Source organism: Narcine bancroftii, chromosome 5, assembly GCF_036971445.1.
Source record: "Narcine bancroftii isolate sNarBan1 chromosome 5, sNarBan1.hap1, whole genome shotgun sequence".
Lineage (NCBI taxonomy): Eukaryota > Metazoa > Chordata > Chondrichthyes > Torpediniformes > Narcinidae > Narcine > Narcine bancroftii.
The window spans coordinates 253,449,772-253,476,033 of record NC_091473.1 but is presented as its reverse complement, the minus strand read 5'-3'; the positions used below and the strand labels follow the sequence as shown (position 1 = coordinate 253,476,033).

At 45.1% G+C, this 26,262-nt stretch overlaps 1 protein-coding gene across 6 annotated transcripts in view; it reads left to right on the top strand.

The window, feature by feature from the left end:
* The window catches only part of LOC138765221 (plasma membrane calcium-transporting ATPase 1-like), a 249,628-nt gene that overhangs the window by 88,486 nt on the left and 134,880 nt on the right, over window positions 1-26,262 (top strand). For all 6 annotated transcript variants that reach the window (XM_069942198.1, XM_069942200.1, XM_069942199.1 and 3 more), the window contains exon 2: window positions 7,540-7,987. In XM_069942198.1, the coding sequence (XP_069798299.1) occupies window positions 7,792-7,987 (196 nt within the window). In that variant the 5' untranslated portion in view covers window positions 7,540-7,791. The remainder of the gene's footprint in view (window positions 1-7,539; window positions 7,988-26,262) is intronic.

Sequence of the window (26,262 nt, the reverse complement as noted above, 5' to 3'; positions counted from 1 at the left end):
GAGGGGTAATGGTGGCGCATTATAATCCATGTTAATAAGTGCTTCCATTATCTTAATGTACTTATCTAGGAGAACAAAGGTCCTCTAGAACACTCACAGCAGTCATCAAGATCAGTGAATGCATTCGAGGTTCCCACCAGCCCCTACCCCATTAGAATATGAAGGATTATTTTTCCAAAGGAATGGCGTGTACTCAAATTGCTGTCACGCCTGTGGGTCTCTGTCATTGTTGTGGGGGGTGGAGGGAATAGCAGTCTGGTTTTCCTGACCCGGTCATCGGGCCAGGCAGCTGAGACCAGCCTCTCCGTTCCCATGGCTGACTGCGCAAACCTAAACAAATCCTCAGACCGAGCAGATGGGCAGGCAAACTCGCGTTTTCCTCCCCCCCGCCTCTTCCTGGGTCTGTGTGAGCAGCAGAAGGACTGGAGACTGAGAGGTCTTGTTTAGGGCAAAGCTATTTGCAGGACCTGGTTCACTGATTTTTTAAAAAAATATATATGGTGTTGACAGAGTTGCCACGCTGCTCTTGCATGTCTCTGAGAATTGAACTTTATTGAACGGGGATCAGTTGCTGTTTCATCATAATGTGCTCTGTGGCCTCTCCCATTCTCACAAGATCATGTTTCTATATTGCAAGCACATTCCCAAGTCTGTGCTAACAAAGGAAATGAGCACGTTTCTCCTTTTCATGAGTAGTTTCCAGTGGACATTCCCACTCCCAAATTGGAGATCGCTCGGGGAAGATTGTGAAAGATCCCTGACCAGATGTAATTGCATTTTTGAAATTTTAAGGTGGCATTTTATTTTGGGGAAATGCCACCTGTTTTATTCTGAGGGAAACCCAGTCCGCAGTCGATTCTCTGAGGGCATTGGGCAGTTTTACACTTGTAGGTTGGTTTTTGGGTTTTGAAGTTTAGCCTCCCTGAGCTGAGGTGGAAATTGCTGCTGTGTGTGGGTGGTTACGGTAACAGGGAGGGAGGGAGGGAGTAGATTCTGTCCAAGAGTGAGGAACTCTAATTTTATTTCGGTGCACAGGGAGGCTATAATAAATCGAGACAGGTGGCCAGGGAGCAGCAGTGTCGAGACTGCCTCCAGAATGGGTGAATCTGCCGCTGATGCCAGGGGACGTTCCCGGTCATTGACTCTGCCTCCGGCCCCTTGCGTGTGAGCTCGCTGCTTTGGCTGAGCAGTTGGCATCGGGGATCCATTTCTGTGTTCCACCTGCTGTCTGCACTGCTTTAAGATGCACTTGAAGGATAAGCCCAGACCTCAGCTGATTGATGGTTGAATTTCCCTGTTTGTATTGTTTTTAAGTGTTGCTTTTGACACATCTGAATGTTTCCCAGAAATGTTGAGGTGGGGGGGGGGGGGGGGGGATGTTATTGGGCTGGAATTGGGGAGAAGGGAGGTTGTTCTCTTTGAGACAGATGAAGGTGGAGAGGGGATCTGATGTGGAATTTAAAATAAATACGGGAGGAGCTGTTCCCAATAGAGCAGAGAGGAGATACATAACGGTGCTTAAACTTGTGCAAAAATAAAATAATGTGGGGGGGGGGTGGAAATATTCATCCCAGTTGAGTTTATTGCCAGCACATCATCTCCTGTCCCTTGAAGATACGTTAATTAGTCAAAATTCATTATTGAAAAATGGGAAGTTTCTTTTAGTCGCAAATCATTTCGGGAATTACGCTCATGGTTTCAAATTAAATTTTAAATTGGGCCTGCAGCCCAGTTACGGGCCCTTCTGGCCCACGAGCCCATTACACTGGTGAAGTGGGAACATGGGCTTGTGAGAATTAGTCCATTATGAAAGAGATAGACATAACAACCAACGATAAAGTTTAACTCTCAGAAACGTACAAGAGAAGGGCAGCAAATTAACCTACAATCCCACACATCTTGAAGGATGGAAGGAAATCAGAGCGCCAGGGGAAAGCCCATGCGGACACAGCAGGAACAGCGGTGAACTCAGTGATGTGTACGTGACAGTAAATTCTAATTCTGAAACTTGGCATACCCCTTGATTTATTTCCCCCCCCCACTATCCTGAACTCCATCATCTCTCCTTTGAAAGAGCTTCCCTATCACTCCAGGATAAAGAATTGCCAAGGTCAGCCAGTCCCTGAATGAAGATGTCCCTCTTTGTGTCAGCAGGCAGCTGCTTGGCTTTTCCACTTTCAATAAGATTATGCCCTCCCCCCTGAAAATTTTCACCCCTTCCTTACAAAGTAGGTATCTACCACACTCAGGTGTACCGTACTGGGTGCAACACGGCGAGCGACGGGAGCTGCTCTGCTGAAGATCGGAAGAAGCTGCAGCAGGCGGGTAATGCAGCTCAGAGCATCAGCAAATCTCCGTTTTCTCCATAGACTCCATCCACATCTCCTGCTGCCTGGGAGAGGCAACTGACGGGCCCATCACACCCCCGGACAGGAAGGCTCAAGTGTAAGCATGTGCACCAACAGGCTTAAAGACGGTTTCTTCCCTGCAGCCATCAGGCTTCTTAACAATGATATACTTGGGGCTAATTACAGCACAGAAGCAGGCCCCTTCAGCCGTTCTAGTCTTTTTTTTTTGCCTAGTCCCAATGACCTGCACCATGTAAATTGTTCTCCTTGCATACCTAATGAATGTTAGAGAGGTCTTGGACTGCTCGCAGAGAACCTTTTGCATTGTGCTAAGCACGATGTGGCTCGACTGTAGAAAACTTCATTTGTTCAATTAGATTTTTGTCTATTTCTCTGGGAATTGGTTAAACTTTGGCAGAGTTTGAAGTCTTGTGTGTTCTGATGGCTTGAGAAACAGTTGCTGGTGTGTTGGGGTAAAGTGGTAAGTGATGAGCGCTTCATTTATTTAGCTGTTGAACTCAAATGTGTTCTGGTTCAGATACATTGATTTTTTTCTCACGATGTGTATATATAGCTTTGAGGTTTCAGAACAGAGATGTATTTTAATTCAGGAATAAAACCTGCCCAATAAGAAGGAACAATTTTAACTAAGTGAAACCTGAGTTGTTTACTATTTGTGTAGAAGGGGGAAGGAGGCAAGAAATGTAATTAAAGTGCTTTTTTTTTAAATGCTGTTCCTTGTATTTTCAGTTATCTCTTGTCTTTTTTCTCCACCAAGGTTGGGAGAGATTAAAATGAGAGGACATGGGTTAAGGGTGCAAGGTGAGAAGTTTAAAGGGAACATGAGAGTTACATAGAGAGTGGTGGGGGCCTGGTGGTGAAGGCTGGAACACTAGGGCATAGAAGAGACTCTTAGACAGCCACATGGATGGAAGAAAAATAGAGGGTTACGGGTTAGGGAGGGGTTATGGGGTGTCGCAACATTGAGGGCCAAAGACCTGTACTGTGCTGTAGCGTCCTATGAGGGTGATGGGAGTGTGGAACGAGCTTCCAGCTGAATTGGTGAATCTGGGCTCGATTTTGACATCTAAGAAAATTAGGACAGGTACATTGGCAGGAGCAGATTGGTCTAGGTACAGGAGAAGGTGGGACATGGCAGAATAATGTTTCGGCACAGATTAGAAGAGCCAAAGTGCTTTCTGTGTTGTGGCTATAATGCTGCAGTTATTGCGTCCAAAACTGCAGTTAGAGATTTATTATCACTGAACAATAACCTTTCCATTTCTTTGTCAGTTATTTTTATATATAACGTGGTTTTGAGTATTGTTCAGAAGTTGACATTTATCGCCCATTTCTGCTCAATTTGAAAAGGCAGTGGCAAGTTTTGAACCATTGGAGTCCGTGTGGTGAAAGTCCTCTTGCTGTTTCGAGGAGCCATACAGCACAAAAACAGGCCCTTCAGCCCAGCATGTCAGTGCTGACCAAGTTGGCATTCTGGGCTTGTCCCATTTGCCTGAATTTGGACTGCAGTTCGAAGTGGGGAACATAAAACTGTATAACTTTACAGCACAGTGGTGCCAAACCATTTTTTTGTCCAGTCCCACTGACCTGCACCCAGGCCATAGGCCTCCATATTATCATCGAGATCGTTGATATTAACATGGCCTCAGGTTTAGGGTGGCAGAATTAGCATAGCATAGCACTTAGCGCTATTACAGCGGTTCGTAAACCGTGCTGTCTGTAAGGAGTTGGTTCATTCTCCCGTGTCTGTGTAGGTTTCTCCTGGGTGATCCAGTTTCCTCCCACCCTCCAAAAACATTCGTGGTTTGGAGGTTAATTGGGCAGGAAAGGCTCGTTGGCTGGAAGGCCCTGTTACTGTGCTGTATCTCTAAAATTAAACAAAAATATATGGGACATGGAGCTAAGGAGGAATCCAGAGAGGATTGAATCTGTGGAATTCTCTGCTCAAGGATGCAGCAGAGCAGTGGTTCTCAACCTTTTCCTTCCCACCCACATCCCACTTTAATCCCTAGGCCATTGGTTCTCTGTGATTAGTAAGGGATTGCTTAAGGTGGGATGTGAGTGGGAAGGGAAGGTTGAGAATCACTGCTCTAGACCCAATTGTTACTGAAACATTTTGCTTGAGAAAAATGGTCATTTCCTTTGGAGTTATGAAACCGTGCACATAACGAGTCAATGAGGGATGATTAAAACAGTAGTTTTCAAACTTTGTCTTCCCACCCACATCCCACCTTAAGCAATCCCTTGCTCCTTTCAGGACTCTTACCACGTACATAAATTTTACTGAATATTTATTTTCTGAATTGCAGTCAGTTTGTTTATATGTTGTTTGCTTTTGTTTCTCTCAACAGTTTAGGCAAGTACAATTTTTTGCACCACTGATAAGTAGATATTCTGCCTGGCCCACAGGGAAAAGAATCTCAGGAGTAAAACCACCGTGGTTGACGTAAAAACACGATGCTGGAAAAACTCAGCAGGTCAAACTGTGGACTTTGTGATAGAGAACCAACGTTTTGGGCTTCACCTTTCATCAAGGTATCTTGATGAAGGGCTCAAGCCCAAATCTTTGCTTCATAAAGTGCACTGTTTGACCAGCTGGGTTTCTCCAGCATTTTACTTTTTTAAAAAAGAATCTCGGGGCTATATGTGATGTCATGTATGTACTCAGACAATAAATCAAAAGGTTGACTTTGAACTTTGATACCCGGAGGAAACCCACACAGGTCACAGGGAGAATGTGCAAACTCCTTGCAGACAGTGCCAGATTAAATCCCAGGTCGCTGGCGCTGTAATAGCATTGCGCTAAGATGGCCACTGTCAGGTGGTAGGGGCATCAGTCAGTATTACGATCTCTGAATTCTTTAGAAGATTGTGCTGTGGCCACTTCAATTTTGAATTGTATTGCGATGAACATTGAACTTGTGTTCCAATCGCGACAAACGTTGAACTTGTGTTCTAATCGCGACGAACGTTGAACTTGTGTTCCAATCGCGACGAACGTTGAACTTGTGTTCCAATCGCGACGAACGTTGAACTTGTGTTCCAATCGCGACGAACGTTGAACTTGTGTTCCAATCGCGACGAACGTTGAACTTGTGTTCCAATCGCGACGAACGTTGAACTTGTGTTCCAATCGCGACGAACGTTGAACTTGTGTTCCAATCGCGACGAACGTTGAACTTGTGTTCCAATCGCGACGAACGTTGAACTTGTGTTCCAATCGCGACGAACGTTGAACTTGTGTTCCAATCGCGACGAACGTTGAACTTGTGTTCCAATCGCGACGAACGTTGAACTTGTGTTCCAATCGCGACGAACGTTGAACTTGTGTTCCAATCGCGACGAACGTTGAACTTGTGTTCCAATCGCGACGAACGTTGAACTTGTGTTCCAATCGCGACGAACGTTGAACTTGTGTTCCAATCGCGACGAACGTTGAACTTGTGTTCCAATCGCGACGAACGTTGAACTTGTGTTCCAATCGCGACGAACGTTGAACTTGTGTTCCAATCGCGACGAACGTTGAACTTGTGTTCCAATCGCGACAAACGTTGAACTTGTGTTCCAATCGTGATGGTGCATCTAAAATTGCCACAAGCCTGCTTTTGGGCCGCATATCTTCCAAGCCTTTTCCATTCAGTTGCAGAAGCTGCTTAATTCCAGTTCTCTGCGAATGGCTGGCATGTCCTGTCTGTGCTACACCCACAAATTCTTTCTCAAACCAGGTTTCCTTCTGAGTTGTTGGTGTTGCATTAAATAATGCAGCTGCCTGGCAAACATTACAAGTTTCTTTCATCGTATTTAAACCAGCTTGTTCGTTTTGGCAAATGATAAACTGGAAGAGAACAAAGGGCTTAAGCAATTGAGCTGGTGGAGCTAGAGAGGGAAAAAACATTATTTTCCTTTCAGCATTTACGCTCGTCTCGAATCATGTTTCTGTAACTATCATGGAGTGAAACATGGAAGACTGCAGACGCTGAAATTTTTGTAAAAATGCTGGAGGAACTCAGCCGGTCTCACAGCGTACAAAATCCTTTCCTCTTGTCATATCCAATTAATGCCCATTGGCTCTTGGTCTGAACTCCTCCCCCCCCCCCCCGAACCTTTCTCCAGTCTTTAATTAAGATGCTTGCCTACTTTTTGCTTATATCTTGAAGGAGGGCTCAGGCCTGAAACGTCAGTGATATATTTTCACATATGGACGCTGCGAGACCAGCTGAGTTCCTCCAGCATTGCTTTGTGTTTTTTTTTTAAATGTAAATGTCACAACCTTGATGCATTTTGGAAGGTCAAACCTGAGTGGAGGGTTAATGATCGGATACTTAACAGTGTGGAAGAACAGGCACCTTGGGGGTCAAAATCCATACCTCTCTCAAGGTTGATAGGATAGTTAAGAAGGTCTATGAGACGCTGGGCTTCATTAGTTGAGGGATTGAGTTCAAGAGTCCAGAGGTCATGTTGCAGCTCTACAAATCTCTGATGAGACCATCTTCAGGGTGCTCTGGACTGGCTGGTGCTTCATGAGTTGACATTTGGGTTTGAACACCCTTCATTAGGAGTATTACTGATGAAAGGTTTTCCAACCCAAAACGTTGACCGTCTTTTGCTTTCCACAGACGCTGCCTGATTTGCAAAGAAGCCTTGATCTTGCGGAAGGGGAAAGTGGGTTCCAGGGGCCACGTTTAAGACACAGTAAGGGAATCATGGGGAATAAGCAGGTAGGTGGAGCTGAGTCCACGGCCAGATCAGTCGTGATCTCAGTGAATGGTGGAGCAGGCTCGACGGGCTGGATGGCCTATCCTATTGCTGTTTCTTGTGTTCTTGCAGAAGGCTCGTGCTTGTATTTCTCAAGTGTTCAACCTCGCGTTGTCTCTAAAGAGCAACCTGTCAACAATCTTAACATGTTTCACTAAAGTAAAAAAAACACAATACTGGAGAAACTCAGCAGGTCAAAGAGTGACCTTTATATAGCGAAGCTAAAGATACAGAATTAACCTTCACCCCCTTCGTACCTGTACCTTGATGAAGGGCTCAAGCCCAAAATGTTGGTTCTGTATCTTTAGCTTTGCTATATAAAGTTCATTGAGTTTCTCCAGCATTGTGGTTTTGCTTCAACCAGGGTGTCTGCTGACTTTCGTGTTTTACTAACCTGTTTCACTCTTTCTTTCAGACTTTCCTCAGAAGCTTCTTGGTACAAAGAATGGAAGTGCAGAAGCTCTTTGGTTACTGCTAGCCTGGTGTTCCTGTAACATGGACATGCTTAAGATATCTTCATTTGGGGAAGTTCACCTCTGCTGATGGTTTTGTTGCTACCAAGAAACACAAAACCAATCCAAAATCTGCGAACCTTGGTTGACTGGTTGGTCCCTACCGTGGATATTTCCAAACTTCTACTTGCGCGTCTTAATTTCCGAGGACAAAAATGACTAATAATGCTTCAGGCCACCACCCTGGCAATTCCTTTGCAGAGGGCAGCCATGAGGGTGAATTTGGCTGCACAGTTGGAGATCTGCGTTCCCTCATGGAACTACGATCCGGAGAAGCCGTCAATAAAATCCACGAAACTTACGGTGATGTCCAGGACATCTGCCGAAGATTAAAGACTTCTCCAGTAGAAGGTAAGGTGCATGTGACGCAACTTCCTAAGCCATTTTTTATTCTACTGACACGTCACCTTAACCAATCCCTTGCTAACCACCGAGCACTTGTGACATAGGATGCCAGAGATGCTCTGTGGTTAGTAAGGGATTGGTTAAGGAGGTGTGTGAGTAGAAAGAAAATGTTTGGGGAGTACTGTCCTAAACTAATTTCAATTCATCTTCCCCCTCATGGAGCCTGCATTTCCTTAAACTCTTCAATTGTTGACAATCAGCAAAGTTATAAGGCTCTTCATTTACTCTCATCCTATTGAGGAATACAGTAAAAACACCTGTTACCCAGAATTCAAGCAACCGACAAAAAAAAAATTGTGGAAAACAAATAGGTCAAAAATATGGAAGTTTAAAATTGGTTCACCCCGCCAATCATGCAACACACAATCTCAGGCAACTGGAAAATTCACTTATTCGGCACCTACCAATCCCAGAGATGCCAGATACCAGGCGATTTTAAGGACTAGATCAATTTTTATGCTGATGTTCTATTTCCTGGTAGATTGGGCACAGGAAATTTTACTTTAAATGCTCATCATTGTTTATCTGTGGACAATCTTTTAAATCTAATTTTCCAATCTCCTAGTCAACATCTATATAATCATAATGAGTAATAATGATGCTATTGGCTTTGACTGAATTATTTTTCTCAAACAGCATACAAAATTCCATAGCATTAATATCTGTTTTCCCTTGAGGATTCCTTCATGTGACATTGGTAATTAACCTCACCTTATTATGCAAAGCAGGATCCAAAAAACTCCCCGTTGGCTTGATGACGCATTGTTCCAAGAAATTATCCCATGTGTATTGTATTAATACGTCCCCGAACAAATTTGGCCGAAACGATTTGCCCACTCTGCTTGGAGATTAAAGTCTCTGTGAAAATGGTATCACTTTGCCACCTAATCTTTGTCCTGCAGATATTGAGTGGCTGTGGGGTTGATCAATTGTTCCGAATAAGTTTTGTCAATGAGCAAAATGTTGAAGAGAGTGTAAATATCACCTGGAATTTTGTAAATGCTTAAGTCTGGGCCCAAGTATTTGAGAGAGGGGAAGGTGCAAAAGTTTCCGATTAAATTACCTGTCATCTGAACTGGGAAATGGAGCGATGAATATTGTTTAAAATGCAGGGGGATTGGAGAAGCTCTGTAACAGGATGCGAGAGGGAAAAATGAAATGATCCAGAGTCGTCTGAGCAGCAGCAAATGGGCTTTTCATAGGTTCAGCCAAGTAACAGAATCGTTATTCTCAAATTGTTGGCCTAGCTGTGTGCAGTGTATACAGTTAAAATACCTTAATCCCAATGCCTTGCAAACACCTGGCCTCTCCCACCCAAAAAGACGTGGATGGGCAGCTGAACTTGAGGTGCAGATTAAGTGAATAAGAAGGTCTTTGTCCCAGCTCTAGAACTAGAGGCCACAGGTTTAAGACAAAGAGGGACCTGAGGGGCAACTTGTTTGCTCAGAGGGTGGTCCGCATCTGGAATGGCTGCCAGATGTTGGCAAACGGGGGAGACCCTCTCCCTCATACATTTCCCTGATGGATTATTTCTCTCTTCCCCACCCCCCCCCCCCACCCTCCCTTTGGCTCCATCTGGTCCAATCTGTACTTCAACTGATGGTAACCAAAGGGAATTAATCTAAACAGCAATTCAATTGGGTGGAGTTGCACAGGAGGCGTTTAATTTATTAAATTAATGAGAAAATGTGTAATCCTAAATACAGAAAGGATCAGGGAATTCAATAAATCAGCTTTAGTGCTCATTAGATTTAGTGCAATGAAATGCTGGAAATGTACAACAAATCCCATCAGCATCTGTGAAAGAAATGACGGTTCAAGGCCGAGAAGTTGGGGTTGGAGGGATGTGGAAAGACTGGGTGAAGCAGCCAAGTGCTTGGTATGTTGTTTGCTCATTTAATTTTTTTCTCCGTTCATTGCATGTTTAAGTGACTAATTTTCCCATATGCATCAATCGACTGGACTTGTTTTCAAAATGACTTAGGATAAAACCATCCCAATTAATTTCTTCAGGTTTAAGCATCCTTTGAAAAATTCTTGTGAACTAGCGTGGTCGTTACCTGAAATTGCTGAGTGTCTTGTACAGCCACAGTGTTCGCCATCCATAAAAAGGCACTGCAGTTACTTGGCTGTTCTTATCAAGTGCACTCCTTGTCGTGTGTGACAGATTCGCCTTCCAACTTTCAACAACTTTTATAATCGCCTCAGGCAGAAGTCAAGTGTACTTTGGATAATGTAGAGATAAGCCAGCCTCCTGGGATTTATTTATCAGTGCAGTGTGGTGGTACCTCTAAATTTGCGCCTCAGGCAGAATGATTGGAGAGTATGCCATCCTCTTTCCGCATGGCTCCCATCTCTCTCCATTATAGAAACATAGAAGACAGGAGCAGGAGTAGGTCATTTGACCCTTCGAGCCTGCTCCGCCATTCAACGAGATCATGGCTGATCTTAAAGTTCAGTACCCCGTCCCCGCCTTCTCTCCATAACCTTTAATACCCTTATACTGAAGAAATAGATCTAATTCCCTCTTAAATAGATTTAATGAACCTGCCTCTACTGCCCTCTGTGGCAATGAATTCCACAGATTCACCACCCTCTGGGTCAAGAAATTCCTCCTCATCTCGGTCCTAAATGGTTTGCCTATTATCCTCAAACCATGGCCCCGGGTTCTGGATTTTCCCATCATTGGAAACATCCAAATATCCACTCTCTGACTCTCAACAGCATGGAACAGGCCCTTCGGCCCAACATCCATGCTGACCAAGTGGGCATTCTGGGAAACTCCTGCATTTGGCCCATACCCCTTCAAAAACCCTTCCTGTCCATACAGTATTTCTGCCCAAAACATCAATTGGTCCTGATTGGTTCACAAGATCACACAATCACAAGATAAAGGAACAGAAGTAGGCCACTTGGCCCATCGAGACTGTTCCGCGACTCTACCCTAAGCTGAACTATACTCACACCTAGTTCCAATTGCCAGCCTTTTCCCCACATCCCCGGATACCCCGACCAATTAGATACTTATCAATTTCCCGCTTAAACTCTCCCAGTGATCTGGCCCCCACCTCTGTGTGCGGTAGTGAGTTCCACAGATCCACGACCCCCTGACTAGAGAAGTTCTTCCTCATCTCTGTTTTGAGTGGATAACTTCTAATTTTAAGACGGTGTCCCCTTGTCCTTGATTCACTCACCGAAGGAATCATCTACATCCACAGCTTCCTCTGGCAGCTCATTCCAGATATGAACTGCTCTCTGAACAGGCCTGGATTGACCATTAAGCAAAATAAGCACGAGCTTCGGGGACCATGAAAAGGGGGCACCACAGAGTTTTTCCCAGTGCTGGATTTTCCATGGTGCAGCTGAACTAGGGCCCTACAAAAAGAAGGCCCCCACAAAAAATTTTTAAAATCCATATACAAGTTGTATTTAATGTAGATGTGGGACTCGACCAAGAAGAAAACAGAATATTTAATCTGTTATTTCACATTCAGCACTTATCGAATGTTAATGTCTTGCCAGTTAGACAATGGAAGGGTTGGGGTGGGGGGGAACCATTGTTGGGCTGTGCTTAGGACATTAGTTGGCCTTAATCTGGCCCTACCTCTGAGTGAGAAACGTCACCTGAGAAGAGATTTCTATGCGAATGGGGAGCAGCGAGCATGTTCATTTTGTCTGTGGGTCTGGACTCCTCCTTTTAATTAGGTGCCTGTCTGCAGTTTACTTTTACCCTAAAGAAGGGCTCAGGCCCAAAATGTCAGTAATATATCTTTACCTCCAATGGGTGTCGCGAGACCTGCTGAGTTCCTCCCCCATTTCTGTTTTGTTCATTTTATTTTCATGTAATGAATAAAATGTGATTTCGCACGAAATTTCCTGTTGTCTGCCATAAGGCAGACAAAGATTCGCTGTCAGCAAACATTGCCCGGCACCCCTTACAGCCAGAGGAAGAAAAATAAAAGTGTGTCTTCCCCCCAAACCCCCCGCCAGAGTCATTGAGTGTCTGTGGATTCGCCTCCAGCGCTCATGCAGCCTTCAGTCCAAACCATCCATGACCCGAGCGACAGATGCACCCCCCCCCCCCCCCCCCCCCCCCCACCGATGTGACCAGGAAGCCACCAGCAGCCTCTCATCTCCTGATTCCAATTCCTGTTACCCCTTCGACCAGTCCTCGGCCTGGTGTGAGTCCTTTGACTGCAGTTGCCAGCAGCCCACAGATTTACGAAAAGCATTGCCCTCACGTTATTATTAAAATAATGTTAAAATATTACAAAAACATTAGGGTGGCAGGGTTGGTGTAGTGGTTAGTGCAATGCCTTTACAGCGCCAGTGATTGGGCCCTGGGCTGTCTGTAAGGAGTTTGTGTTCTCCCCGTGTCTGTGGGGGATTTCCCTGGGGTCTCCGGCTTCCTCCCACCCTTCAAAAATGCACTGGGTTGTAGGTTAATAGGGTGTAAATTGGGTGGCATGGACTTGTAGGGCCGAATTAGTCTGTTACCCTGCTGTGTCTGTTTTTTTAAAAATTACCCTCTGAACTTAAATCTATGAGTAGTCTGTGACCATTCACTTTATCTTGAAGACCATGCACTTAGATGCACCAGATTAATTTGTAGGGAAAATTAATCCCTACAAATTTGTGTAGGTTGGTGCAAGGTTGGCCAATACCAACCAGAGGCTCCAATAGCTCAGTGGTTAGAGCACTGGTCTTGTCAACCAGGGGTCATGAGTTTGTTCCTCACTGGGGCCTCATTTCTGTGAGGGGCACTGGACAAAGTGGCAACTCTCTGTTTTCCTTACCATAGATTAAGTTAAAGGTTTTCACAAATGTTATATTCTAAATGACGTATTACGTTCCAATAATGGAATCTTTACCAAATTCAGGGAACAATGCTGACAGGTTGTTTCCTTTGTCTGGACAAAGGTTAGAGGAGTTGTGGATGGAGCTGAAGGCTGTCGAAGGTTACAAGAGTATGTAGACAGGATTTAGAGTTGGACAGAGAAGTGGCAGATGGATTTCAATCTACATAATCTGTATGAGGTGATGCACTTTGGAAGGACAAACCAGAAGGCTGAGTACAGTATTAATGGTCAGTTACTTAAGAGTATGAATGTACAGAAGAAACTTGGAATTCAAATCCATACATCCCCCAAGGTCATGGTACAGGTTAACTAGTTCAGTTAAGGCCTATGGGATTTTGGGCTTCATTAATGGGGGGGATTGAGTTTAAGAGCAGAGAGGTCGTGTTGCAACTCTACAAATTTCTGGTGAGACCACACTTAGAGTGTTGTGTTCATTACAGGAAGGATGTGGAAGCTATGGAGAGGGGGCAGAGGAGATTTACCAGGATGTTGCCTGGATTGGAAAATAAGCCTTATAAGGCAAAGTTAGCAGAGCTGGGACTTTTGTTGTTGGAGTGTTGAGGGATGAGAGGAAGCTTAACAGAAGTCTACAAGATTCTGAGAGGCACCTGTTTCCCAGGGCAGGATCAGCAAACACTTTGTGTGTATAAAGTGAAGGAAGGGACATTTAGAGGAGACGTCAGGGGTAGGTTTTTTTTTTACACAGAGAGTTGTGGGGGCCTGGAATACCTTGCCAGGGATGGTTGTGGGTGACTGGAATACCTTGCCAGGGATGGTTGTGGGGGCCTGGGATACCTTGCCAGGGATTGTTGTGGGGGCCTGGAATACCTTGCCAGGGATGGTGGTGGAGGCTGAAACATTAGGGCACGTGGATGGAAAAAAAAGAGGGTTATGGAGTAGGGAGGGTTTGATATTTTTTCTTAAGGAATATATGGGATGGCACAATATCAAGTGCCAAAGTGACGACTGTTGTCTTGGGATGAGGTTCAGGCATTTAACACCAAGGTAAAGTGAGTCTTTTGCCAATCGATGTAAACCTACTCCACAACAATCTAACCCTTCTGTACCTCACAAGCCATAAGCCTTTATTCTTGGGATTTGTCCACAGCAGGAAACTTTGCTCAGTCCTAGATTATACATTAAAGGTTGAATCAGAATTTAGTGTTATGTACATGTCACAAAATTTGTTGTTTTGCAACAGTATCACAGGTGTAAAATTGTTATAAATTTACATTTAAAAATCAATCAATTAATTCAAAAATAGGAGAAGGTGAGGCCGTATCTGGTTCATTGTCCATTGAGGAATCTGATGGTAGAGGGGAAGAAGCTTCTTTGTGCCCCTGGGTGTTTGTCTTCAGGCTCACCTCCTTCCTGATGGTAGCAGTGAGAAGAGGGCATGGTCTGGGTGGTGGGAGTCCTTGAGGTTAGAGGCTGCTTTCTTGATATCCCGCCTCTTGTAGACTTCCTTGATGGAGTGGAGACTGATGCCCGAGATGGTGCTGGTCAAGCATATAACTCTCTGTAGTTTCTTTTCTTGTCCTGTGCATTGGCACCTCCATGCCAGGCAGTGATGCAACCAGCCAGAATGCTCTCCACGATACACCTGTAGAAATTGTCTTCGGTAACGTCGCAAATCTCCTCAAAATCCTCACGAAGTATGATCCTCGTTCGTGAATGCATCAACACGGAGGCTCCAGGACCGTCCCTCTGAGATGCTGACACCCAGGAATTCTTAACCCTTTTTCATTGCTGACTCCACAATCAGCTCCTCAGTCTTGCTAATGTTGAGTGCAACCTTGTCTCAATGAGCTGATCTATCTCCCTCCTGTAGACTTCCTCGTGTCATCTATTATGAGGTCAACTTTTAACACTTACGGGATATTGGTATCAAATAGGTAAAGATAAACCATGACCTTTAATCGTGGTATAGACTGCTTCCAACAGCTTACCCAAGAAAATGGTGAATCAAGGACCTTGAGTGAAGGGCACTTTCCCCATTAATGATATGGGATGGAATTTTAGATTTCTATCACACTTGATTCACGGTGTGCAGCCCAGGTGCTGGGTATGTCTTCCTTAACTGTTGCACATCTCTATATAGGGCAGAGGAAGTCTCTTCCTTGGGCAAGCAAATTCACTTTTGGACCTAATGATGGGGATGGGCACTCGATAGTCAAAGGGGGCTACTAAATTAAAGATTGTTTTTCAAATCTGAAAGCAAATGATTGGGGGGGAGGGGGGGGAATTGGGAACTCCAGTCTCCAATAGACAGCCGAGAAGAGTTTATTAGCACAAGATAAAGGAACAGAAATCGGCCATTTGGCCCATCGAGTCTGCTCTGCCAATCCACCCTGAGCTAAACAGTTCTCACATCTAGTTTCAAATTCCAGACTTTTCCCCACATCTCTCGATACCCTGACTTTGATAGGGTATTCCCTGATATCCTGACTAAGCATTTGCAGGTGGAGAGCATTCTGGCCGGTTGCATCACTACCTGGTACAGAGGCACCAACTCTCATGACAAGAATAAACTTCAGAGGGTTGTTAACTCAGCGCCAGACTTCACACCATCGAGGACATCTACATGAGGTGGTGTCTTTAAAAAAAGCAACCTCTATCCTCAAAGATCCCACCATCCAGGCTGTGCCTTCTTCACTCTGCGACCATGGGGAAAAGGTACAGGAGCCTAAAGACGAGCCCTCAGCGGCACAAGGACGGCCTCTTCCCCACTGCCATCAGATTCCTGAATGATCAATGAACCAAAGACACTGCCTCAATTTTCGTACACTATTATTGTTTTATTTTGTTATTTTACAGTAAGGTGGTTTACACTAGAACGCTGCTGCAAAACTGAATTTCTTGACTTGTTCATGACAATAAATCCTGATTCTAGTTAGATACCTAATCAATCCTTCTCCTTAAACTTCCCCAATGATCAGGCCTCCACAACTAATTCCACAAATCCTCGACCCTCTGGCTTAAAAAAAAATTCTCCTCATCTGTTTTAAATGGGAACTTTCTCATTCTAAGACTGTGGCCTCTTGCCCTGGATTCACCCACCAAGGGAAACTTTCACATCTACTCTGTCCAAAATCTAGATGGGCACCGGAATGTTCATTTTGCTCATACCTTGATCAACATTGTTTGTGCTTCTTTATCTTTGCTACATAAACTACCCTGTCCGACCTGCTGAGTTTCTCCAGCATTGCCCGCAAGTGGGGTTCAAATTTAACATTTTTAAGTTACAAGAATTACCTGATTAAAGTGAACTTCGCATAGTTAAGGACCACAATACTGATTATTTTTCAAATTACTTTACATTTTGCACCATTTTTTTTTTTAAACTGTTTATTCTTAATGCTGGTGTATTAGGTATTGAAAGAGAGTGTGGAAAATTTGCTTATCTGGCATCTGCAATCCCTGAAGATGCTAGATACAGTGGATTTGATTGTAACTGATGCAAAGAGATCTGGAACTCCTTGTGCGGAATGAATCGGGAGGTTGAGTTGGTGGTGAAGACTGGCATTCGTTTCAAGAGGAATAGAATAACAGATGTGATGTTGAGCCTTTATTAGGCCCTGGTGAGACCTCACTTGGAGTAATTTTACTTCATTCGTGCTGTCTGCAGATTTTTGTGTCTTACTCCGACTTCTGCATTGCTGTGTGTTCAGTAAGATATAAATGGTAATGAAATTGAACAAGTAATGGGTAAAAAAGGAATTGAAACTGTACACTGTGCACCCCATGTTTTGCAAATTTGGAGAAGACTGCAGACTGAATACCACCCATGAATTAAATTTGAACCATTGAATTTCAGTGGAAAACTGCTTGAATTGTATGTTGGTTTGTTGTTGGTCTGGGAGAAATGTGGGTCTTGTCAGTGATTTTTTTTTCCCCGGTGGCTGCATTTGTCTCCGTGAAGACTAAGTGAATGAGGTTGAGCTGATACCGAGATAATGATACGGTTGTGGGGGGGGGGGGGGCGTTTTATACGGAAGGGGGAGGGGGGCGTTTTATACGGAAGGGGGAGGGGGGGCGTTTTATACGGAAGGGGGAGGGGGCGTTTTATACGGAAGGGGGAGGGGGCGTTTTATACGGAAGGGGGAGGGGGGCGTTTTATACGGAAGGGGGAGGGGGGCGTTTTATACGGAAGGGGGAGGGGGGGCGTTTTATACGGAAGGGGGAGGGGGGGGCGTTTTATACGGAAGGGGGAGGGGGGGCGTTTTATACGGAAGGGGGAGGGGGGGCGTTTTATACGGAAGGGGGAGGGGGGGCGTTTTATACGGAAGGGGGAGGGGGGGCGTTTTATACGGATCATTAGAAGTTTTTGAAGGTATCGGATTGAGAATTAGCTGTTCTGGGTGGATAATGTGTCATTAAGTACAGAGCCGTTGTCCTACCCACACTCCTGTTTGGCTCCGAATCATGGGTCCTCTACCGGCATCACCTACGGCTCCTAGAACGCTTCCATCAGCGCTGTCTCCGCTCCATCCTCAACATTCACTGGAGCGCTTTCATCCCTAACGTCAAAGTACTCGAGATGGCAGAGGCCGACAGCATCGAGTCCACGCTGCTGAAGATCCAGCTGCGCTGGGTGGGTCACGTCTCCAGAATGGAGGACCATCGCCTTCCCAAGATCGTGTTATATGGCGAGCTCTCCACTGGCCACCGTGACAGAGGTGCACCAAAGAAGAGGTATGAGGACTGCCTAAAGAAATCTCTTGGTGCCTGCCACATTGACCACCGCCAGTGGGCTGATCTCGCCTCAAACCGTGCATCTTGGCGCCTCACAGTTCGGCGGGCAGCAACCTCCTTTGAAGAAGACCGCAGAGCCCACCTCACTGACAAAAGGCAAAGGAGGAAAAACCCAACACCCAACACCCAACCCACCAATTTTCCCCTGCAACTGTGTCTGCTTGTCCCGCATCAGACTTGTCAGCCACAAACGAGCCTGCAGCTGACTTGGACATTTACCCCCCCTCCATAAATCTTCGTCCGTGAAGCCAAGCCAAAGAAGAAGAAGTACAGAGCAGATGAATACAACCTCACACGGTGAAAGACAAAAATGGGCAGACTATTTTATAAATGGGGAGAAATTTGAAAATACAGTAAAATCTCTGGTGTCCAGAATTCAAGCAAACGGCAAAAAATCAAGGAAATAAATGTGGAATTTTTTTTAGAAAATAAAGAGCAATTAGAAAAAAGTTTTAATTGTGAAAAAATAAATGTTTTCTGAAGACCTACACAACCCTTTGGTTAAGATGGGAGCAAACGTTCAGCTAGTGGAGCTCCCTGGTTGCTCTTCGCCTACAGCAGCTGTTTGAATAAAGTTGTATTTGAATAAAATGGTGTCGCCCAGGATGAAGATCCGGCCGATGCTTCTGGGGCGACTCTGCCCATTAAGAGTCTTTATTAGTATATTAGTAAGGCTCTATCTGTAATGGTGGGGGGGGAGGTTAATTACGTTGGCAACACGATTAGCTTAGCAATTAGCGCAATCCTGTTAGTGACTGGGGTTCAGACTGGAATTTAAATTTTGTAGGATATGGGAATTAACTGATTAAAGTGAACTTTATATAATTAAGGGATACAATACTTTTTTTCAAATTTCTTTACATTTTACAGTGTCTTGTCTTTAAAACTATTTTTAATGCAGGTGTATTAGTTAGGCATTGTGAGAGAGTGCCTCAGGGAACTGGAAAATTCACATATCCAGCATCTGCAATTCTTGAAGATGCTGGATATTGTGTATTTTACTGTACCCAGGTGGAAAGGGATCTGGGAATTCTCGTGCAGGATCACCTGAAGGTAAATTTGCAGGTTGAGTTGGTGGAGAAGGCAAATGCAATGAATAAAGGATGTGCTGACGTTAGAGAGGGTTCAAAGGAGGTTCACGAAGATGATTCTGGGAATGAAAGGGTTATCATGTGAGGAGCGTTTAATGGCTCTTGGTCTGTATTTATTAGAATGTAGGAGAATGAGGGGGAACTCAATGAAATATTTTAAATGTTGAAAACATGGACAGAGTAGGTGTCGAAAGGTTGTTTCCCATGGTGGGAGAGACCAGGACAAGCGGGCACAGCTTCAGGGTGGAAGGCTGTCCACTTAGAACAGAGATGGAGGAGAATTTCTTTCAGCAGAAAGTGATGAATCTGTGGCCTCCATTGTGGAGACCAGGTCATTGGGTGTATTTAAGGCAGAGATCGATAGGTTCTTCATTAACCAGGGGATCAAAGGTTATGAGGAGAAGGCCAGGCAGTGGAGCTGAGTGGGAAAATGGATCAGCTCGTGATCGAATGGTGGGGCAGACTCGATGGGCTGACTAGCCTATTTCTGATCCTGTGCCGAATCGTCTTAACACTGAACATAAAGCATAATGAAGAATTTTCTTTCATGAAGCTTTCCAATTGACCTTTATTCATGTCCTCAATTTAAGAAATAAGATCCTCAGTAACTTGTAACAGCACACATACATGCACCACTTTTTAATGTAGTTATAGGTCCCAAGGTGCAGGTTTGCGCCCCATAATCTTAGAAAGGATGTAGCAAGGTTGGAGGGGGTACAGAGGAGGTTTACCAGAATGATTCCAGGAATGAGAATGATAACATGAGAGGAACGCTTAGCGGCTCTTGCACTCTATTCATTAGAATATAGAAGAATGAGAGGGGATCTCATAGAAACCTTTCGAATAATGAATGGATTGGACAGAGTGGATGTAAATAAGATGTTTCCCCTGTTGGGTGATTCCAGGACAAGAGGGTACAGTCTTAGAATTTAAAAATACCAATTTACAACCGAGATGAGGAGAAATTTCTTTGGCCAGATGATCTTGCATTTGTGGGATTCATTGCCACAAGCGGCTGTGGAGTCCGGGTCACTTGGGGAATTTAAAGGGGAAATTAATAGGTATCCAATTAATCAGGGACTAATATGGGATATGGAACAGTTTAGCTCAGGGAGGTTTCATGGAGCAGACTCAATGGGTCAAATGATCTGCTTCTGTTCCTTGTGATCTTGTGAAGGCGTTCAACAAATTTTATTTAACAAACCTGGACAGAAAGCATGTAATGAGGACGTGTTAGGGCAGGTCAAAATGATCGCTGTTACCTGCACTTCCTCCCTCACCACGGTCCGAGGTCTCAAACAGATGTTTCAAGTGAAGCAACACTTCACCTGTACATCCAAAGAACTCATTTACTGCATCCGGTGCACCCTCTGTGGCCTTCTCTTCATTGGAGAGACTGGTCACAGATTAGGAGATCGCTTTGCCCAGCACCTCCTCTCTGTCCGCAACAAAAGCGACCTCCCGTAGCCAACCCATTTCAGTTCTGAATCACACTCTCAAACTCGCATGTCTGTCCATGGCCTTTCACACGACAACCAGTTTACCTATCTCGGCTGCACCATTTCATCAGATGCAAGGATCGACAATGAGATAGACAACACCAAGGCAAATAGCGCCTTTGGAAGACTACACAAAAGAGTCTGGAAAAACAACCAACTGAAAAACCTCACAAAGATAAGCATATACAGAGCCATTGTCATACCCACACTCCTGTTCGGCTCCGAATCATGGGTCCTCTACCGGCATCACCTACGGCTCCTAGAACGCTTCCACCAGCGTTGTCTCCGCTCCATCCTCAACATCCATTGGAGCGCTTTCATCCCTAACGTCGAAGTACTCGAGATGGCAGAGGTCGACAGCATCGAGTCCACGCTGCTGAAGATCCAGCTGCGCTGGATGGGTCACGTCTCCAGAATGGAGGACCATCGCCTTCCCAAGATCGTGTTCTATGGCGAGCTCTTCACTGGCCAACAAGAGAGAGGTGCACCAAAGAAGAGGTACAAGGACTGCCTAAAGAAATCTCTTGGTGCCTGCCACATTGACCACCGCCAGTGGGCTGATATCGCCTCAAACCGTGCATCTTGGCGCCTCACAGTTTGGCGGGCAGCAACCTCCTTTGAAGAAGACCGCAGAGCCTACCTCACTGACAAAAGGCAAAGGAGGAAAAACCCAACACCCATCCCCAACCAACCAATTTTCCCCTGCAACCGCTGGAATCGTGTCTGCCTGTCCCGCATCGGACTTGTCAGCCACAAACGAGTCTGCAGCTGACGTGGACTTTTTACCCCCTCCATAAATCTTCGTCCGCGAAGCCAAGCCAAAGAAGACTTGTGCAATCAGAAGATAATAAACTTGATATTTCAAGAGACAGTGCCACAAGAAAGCAGCCTCTGTCCTTGAGGACCCTCGCAACCAAGGCCATGCCCTCTTTTCACTGCAACTATCAGGAAGGAGGTACAGGAGCCTGATGTTGAACACCCAACAGTACAAAAACACCTCTTCCCCCTCCATGATCAGATTTCTGAATAGACCATGAACCACAGACACGACCTCACTTTCTTTGTTTTCTTGCACAATTTATTTATTTTTGAAATGTAGTTTATGGCAATATTTGTACTGTAATGCAACCATAAAACAAAGTTCATGATGATTAATTGTAATTTTGAGATGGTACCAAATGGGGATAAGGCTATTCTGAGAGCTGGCGTCGGTTCTGAGCAGAAATGGTCTCCAATAATGCAAGGTACAGAAGCCAGATGTCCAGGTTCATCCAACAGCCATCAGTTTCTTGAACCTCCCTTGCACTGCTCTAACCATAACCACTCTGGGACCACCAAATGATCCGTCTGCACCAATGAAACCACACTTTTCATGCACTGACATCTTTTTGACTCTCCCTTTATATTTCTTTTTCTGCCTCGTGTTGTTTTGCTGCAATTTAATTTGGACTATTGAGTTGGTTTATTTTCCGTTCCTGCACAACTGTGGCCAGTAAGAATTTCTCTGCACCTCCATGGCACTTCTGTCTATCACAGACTTGTACAAAACTGGTCGTACGGGTGAACAAAATTGGGTGAAAGTTGGGAAAGAGCAGGTCCTTCTCACACATTATGGGTATCTGTTGTGTTGTATTTATATGCCCCTTCATCTTGTGTGGCAGCATTTAATGTTTAGGGATTTATTTTTTCCCATCATCCCCCGGTAACAACTTTAGTATTCAGAATTTACTGTCATGAGCATGTCACAAAATTTGTTCTTTGTGACAACGTTGCAGGTGCAAAATTGCTATAAATTACATTTACCTAAAAAAAAATAAACCCACCCTAGTGTGTAATCCTCTATTTTACTTTCATTTGTGTCCCCTGTTGTTTGTTATTCCTGCCTTGGGAAACAGGGACTGACTGTCCACCCTATCTATGCCTCTCATAATCTGTAGACCACTGTCAAGTCTCCTCTCATCCTCCTTTGCTCCAAAGAGAAAAGTCCCAGGTCTGTTAACCTTGCCTCATAAGACTTGTTTTCCAATCCAGGCCACATTCTGGTCAATCTCCTCTGCCCCCTCACCACATCCTTCCTACAATGAGGTGAACTGAACACAATACTCTAAATGCGGTCTCACCAGAGGTTTGTAGAGTTGCAACATGACCTCTCGACTCCTGAACTCAATCCTCCATTTTATTAATTCCATCCCAAAGGATTGCTGTCCCTCCCCTGCTGTGCAGTTGTCTCCACTTCCTGCTTGAAGTGTTGTTCAGATATGGTGTGAGGTACCATTCACCATCATTTGGATTCTGTGAAACAAATTGGATTTTAAATATCTAACACGGATGTAGAAAATGTTGCATTGAGCAAACCGGCAGCAGGCAATTTTAAAATTATTTTAGTTTAATTCCCGAGACTCATCGATTGCCAGGGAGATGAGAAACACACTCAAGAAACACCTCCTCATATTCCCCCTGGACAGCCTGAACATCAGGTTTAGGTCTGATTCACTGGTTTCTATCTTTTCTTATCTACTGTTCTTTTCTCCTGAACCATCCCCTCCACCTCCCACTGGTCTCTCCCTCTACCTGTCTCTCTAGCTCTCTCACCTTCAGTTCAACACCCTATCACTTGACCTCTCCCCGGTTACTTCTCCCCATTATACCATCCCTACCTACTTTAATCTGAACAAAGGATCCCAACCTAAAATGTTGACTGACCATTTCTGCCCCTGAGAAACACTGGAATCTTGTGGAGAGATGGTCAGTCAATGGTTTGGGTCGGGACACTTCATTGCATCTCAATAACAGACTCACTGCTTTTCTATGCTGTGCAAAGGTGTGATGAGGACCTTGTTGTACCTGCATCCCACTCATGACCACCTCCCTCATGAGTCCCTCGTCCACTTCTCCCTCTGCACCAATCGGCCCTTGGCACCTCCCCTGTGACCACTGGAAGTGTCACATGTGCCCACACCTCCTCCCTCCCCACCATTTGGGGCCCCATACAGTCCTTCCAAGTGAAGCAACATTTCTGAATCCACAGGGAGTGATCTACTGCATCCAGTGTGTCCCTCTCTACAGCAGAGAGACTGTATGCAGACCAGGAGATTATTTCGCTGAGCATCTTCACTCGGTCCGCATCAGCGACAGGAATCTCCCAGTGACCAATTATTTCGTGCTGAGACATTTATCTGTGCAGATACAAGGCCACCATTAAATTTAAGGAATTTCCATGTATTCCATCTGGGCATACTCTAACAGTCTGGCGTTAACCTTGAGTTCTCCGGTTTCTTCTAGCCCGCTCTCTATTCCCCCTCTTATTCTGTCCTCTTTCCTCCAACCTTGAGTTCTCCGGTTTCTTCTAGCCCACTCTCTATTCTCCCTCTTATTCTGTCCTCTTTCCTCCAACCTTGAGTTCTCCGGTTTCTTCTAGCCCACTCTCTATTCTCCCTCTTGCCCTCTTATTCTGTCCTCTTTTCTCCAACTTTGAGTTCTCCGGTTTCGTCTAGCCCACTCTCTATTCTCCCTCTTGCCCTCTTATTCTGTCCTCTTTCCTCCAACCTTGAGTTCTCCGGTTTCTTCTAGCCCACTCTCTATTCTCCCTCTTGCCCTCTTATTCTGTCCTCTTTCCTTCAACCTTGAGTTCTCCGGTTTCTTCTAGCCCACTCTCTATTCTCCCTCTTACCCTCTTATTCTGTCCTCTTTCCTCCAACCCTCTCCATTCATAGGGTGTCTCCCCCCCCTCCCAATTTTCTGATGTGCTCTCTCTCCTTTATCCTCCCGTCTCTAGGACCGTGCTCCTCACCACACCACTAATTTGATCAGGCATCTGCCTACCTTGATTAAGGGCACAAGCCCGAAACACTGGTTCTGTATCTTTGCTGTATGAAGGACACTGTCTGACCAGCTGAGTTTCTCCAGCATTATGTTTTTACTTCAACCACAAGACTTTAGTGTTTTACTCTTGACAATAACCTCCGTGGAGCCCCTCTGTACTCACAATCTCTCCTCATTTAGATCCCTCCCCCCCACCCCCATCATTAGTATTGGTGTGAAAAAGTGGTTGAAATAAATGTTAACTTGCTGCAGGCTATCAGGTGTATCACATGAACCTAGATGCACTTTTTCCTGCTGTAAATAAAATATTAGGTCATGCAGTATGGAAGACCATTTGTCCTTTAGCAAAGTTGTGTTGAACAGGCATGAAAAGCAAACAAATACTCTGATGGCCAACTGACCTCCGCATTTGCTTCTTTCAAAGCAAAACTAGCTTTGAGAGCAGGAGTTGGACCATCGTGTTGCAGCTGGTGGGACTGCTCTGTAAGGGTTGTGTGCAGTTCCGGTTATCCAGCTCGAGGATGGATTGTCATTGACCGGGAGAGGAGGCAGGAAAGATTCATGAGGATGTAACCAGGTCTGAAGGGCTTCAGTTACAAGGGGAGACTAGATAGGCTGGGGCATAGGAGATTGAGGGAGATAAAATCCTGGTGGCATGGACGCGGTTGCGATCCTTCTGCCAGGGTTGAGTCGGAAAAAGGAGAGCAACATGAACGGTGGCGGACGCTGTAATCCTAGTGAAGGCACAGAGATGTTGGAGGAACTCAGCAGGTCTCACAGAGTCCATAAAGATATATTAGCGACATTTATAAATAAATATCTTGAAGAAGGCCTCAGACCTGAAATGTTGGTTACATATCAGGAGTAAAACACTCTGATTGAAATAAAAACACAATGCTGGAGAAACTCAGCAGGAGAAACTTTGAATTAGACCTGCTGAGTTTCTCCAGCATCTTGATTTTACATCGGTTATGTATCTTTACCTCCTATGGGTGCTGCAAGACCTACTGAGTTCCTCCAGTAAAACACGAAAGTCTGTAAGAACATAATGCTAGAGAAACTCAACAGGTCAAACAGGGCCCTTTATATAGCAAAGATAAGGTATGTTTCAGGCTTGAGCCCTTCATCAAGGTATCATCAAGGACACTGTTTGACCTGCTGAGTTTCTCCAGCATTGTGTTTTTACTCAGTTCCTCCAGCATTTCTGAGTCGGAATGAGGGCATGGAATAGATCTCTGGTGAGAGGGAACGATTGGAATGGGACCCGAGGGGTAACTTCTTCCACACAGATGGTGGTGGGTGTGTGGAGCGAGCAGGCCTGAGGAAGTGCTAGGGGCTGGGACAACTGCAACATTTGAAAGACATTGAGTCAAGTGCTTGGATGGGAGAGCATTGGAGGGATTTGGGCCAAATGCAGGCAAACGGGATGAGCTCAGACGGACGACCTGTTCAGCATGGAGGAGTTGGTTCACAGGGCTTGTTTCAATGCCGTACAGCTCAATGACTCCATGACATGTTAAACACTGCACACTGATCACCCACCACCTCACTGTGCACATTAAATACAATGAAAACTTGTGGTCTTCAGTTACTAACAGTTGTTATAGAGTCATACAGAGTGGAAAAGGGCCCTTTGACCCAACCTGCCCATAATTGCCCCACCCTTGGCTGTGAGGCCTAGAAGGTTAAGAATGTGCAGCGTAGAAGTGGAGTTCAACAAGAAAGTTTGCAGAAGTTGTGATTGTAATTTACACCAAAATGCTGGAGAAACTCAGCAATTTACGCTGCGTTCTTTGTGCAACAAAAATAAAGATACCTGATCAATGTTTTGGGCCTGAGCCCCACATCCAGGTATGTGCAAAAAGCAGGCAGGTGCTTGAAGGAGTCATCATGGGCCTAGTAAATGCACAGAAATGCTGGAGGAACGAGGCATGTCCCACAGTGCTCATAGGAGGCAAAGATATGTAACCGATGTTTCGGGCCTGAGCCCTTTTGTCGAATACCTCCTGTAGCAGAGTCTGTAACCTACTTTGACCTCGCCAACCACCTTGGAATTAAAAAAAAACTGGAACAGCAGCCGAACATCCCCAAACCGAGGCTTGACTTGAGGAAGTGTCCTTGGCCAAGAGCACTCCAGAGTTTTATCTCCACGCAGTTGTTGAGGTTTGGGTCTTCTCTTCCTAAAGAGCAAGGCC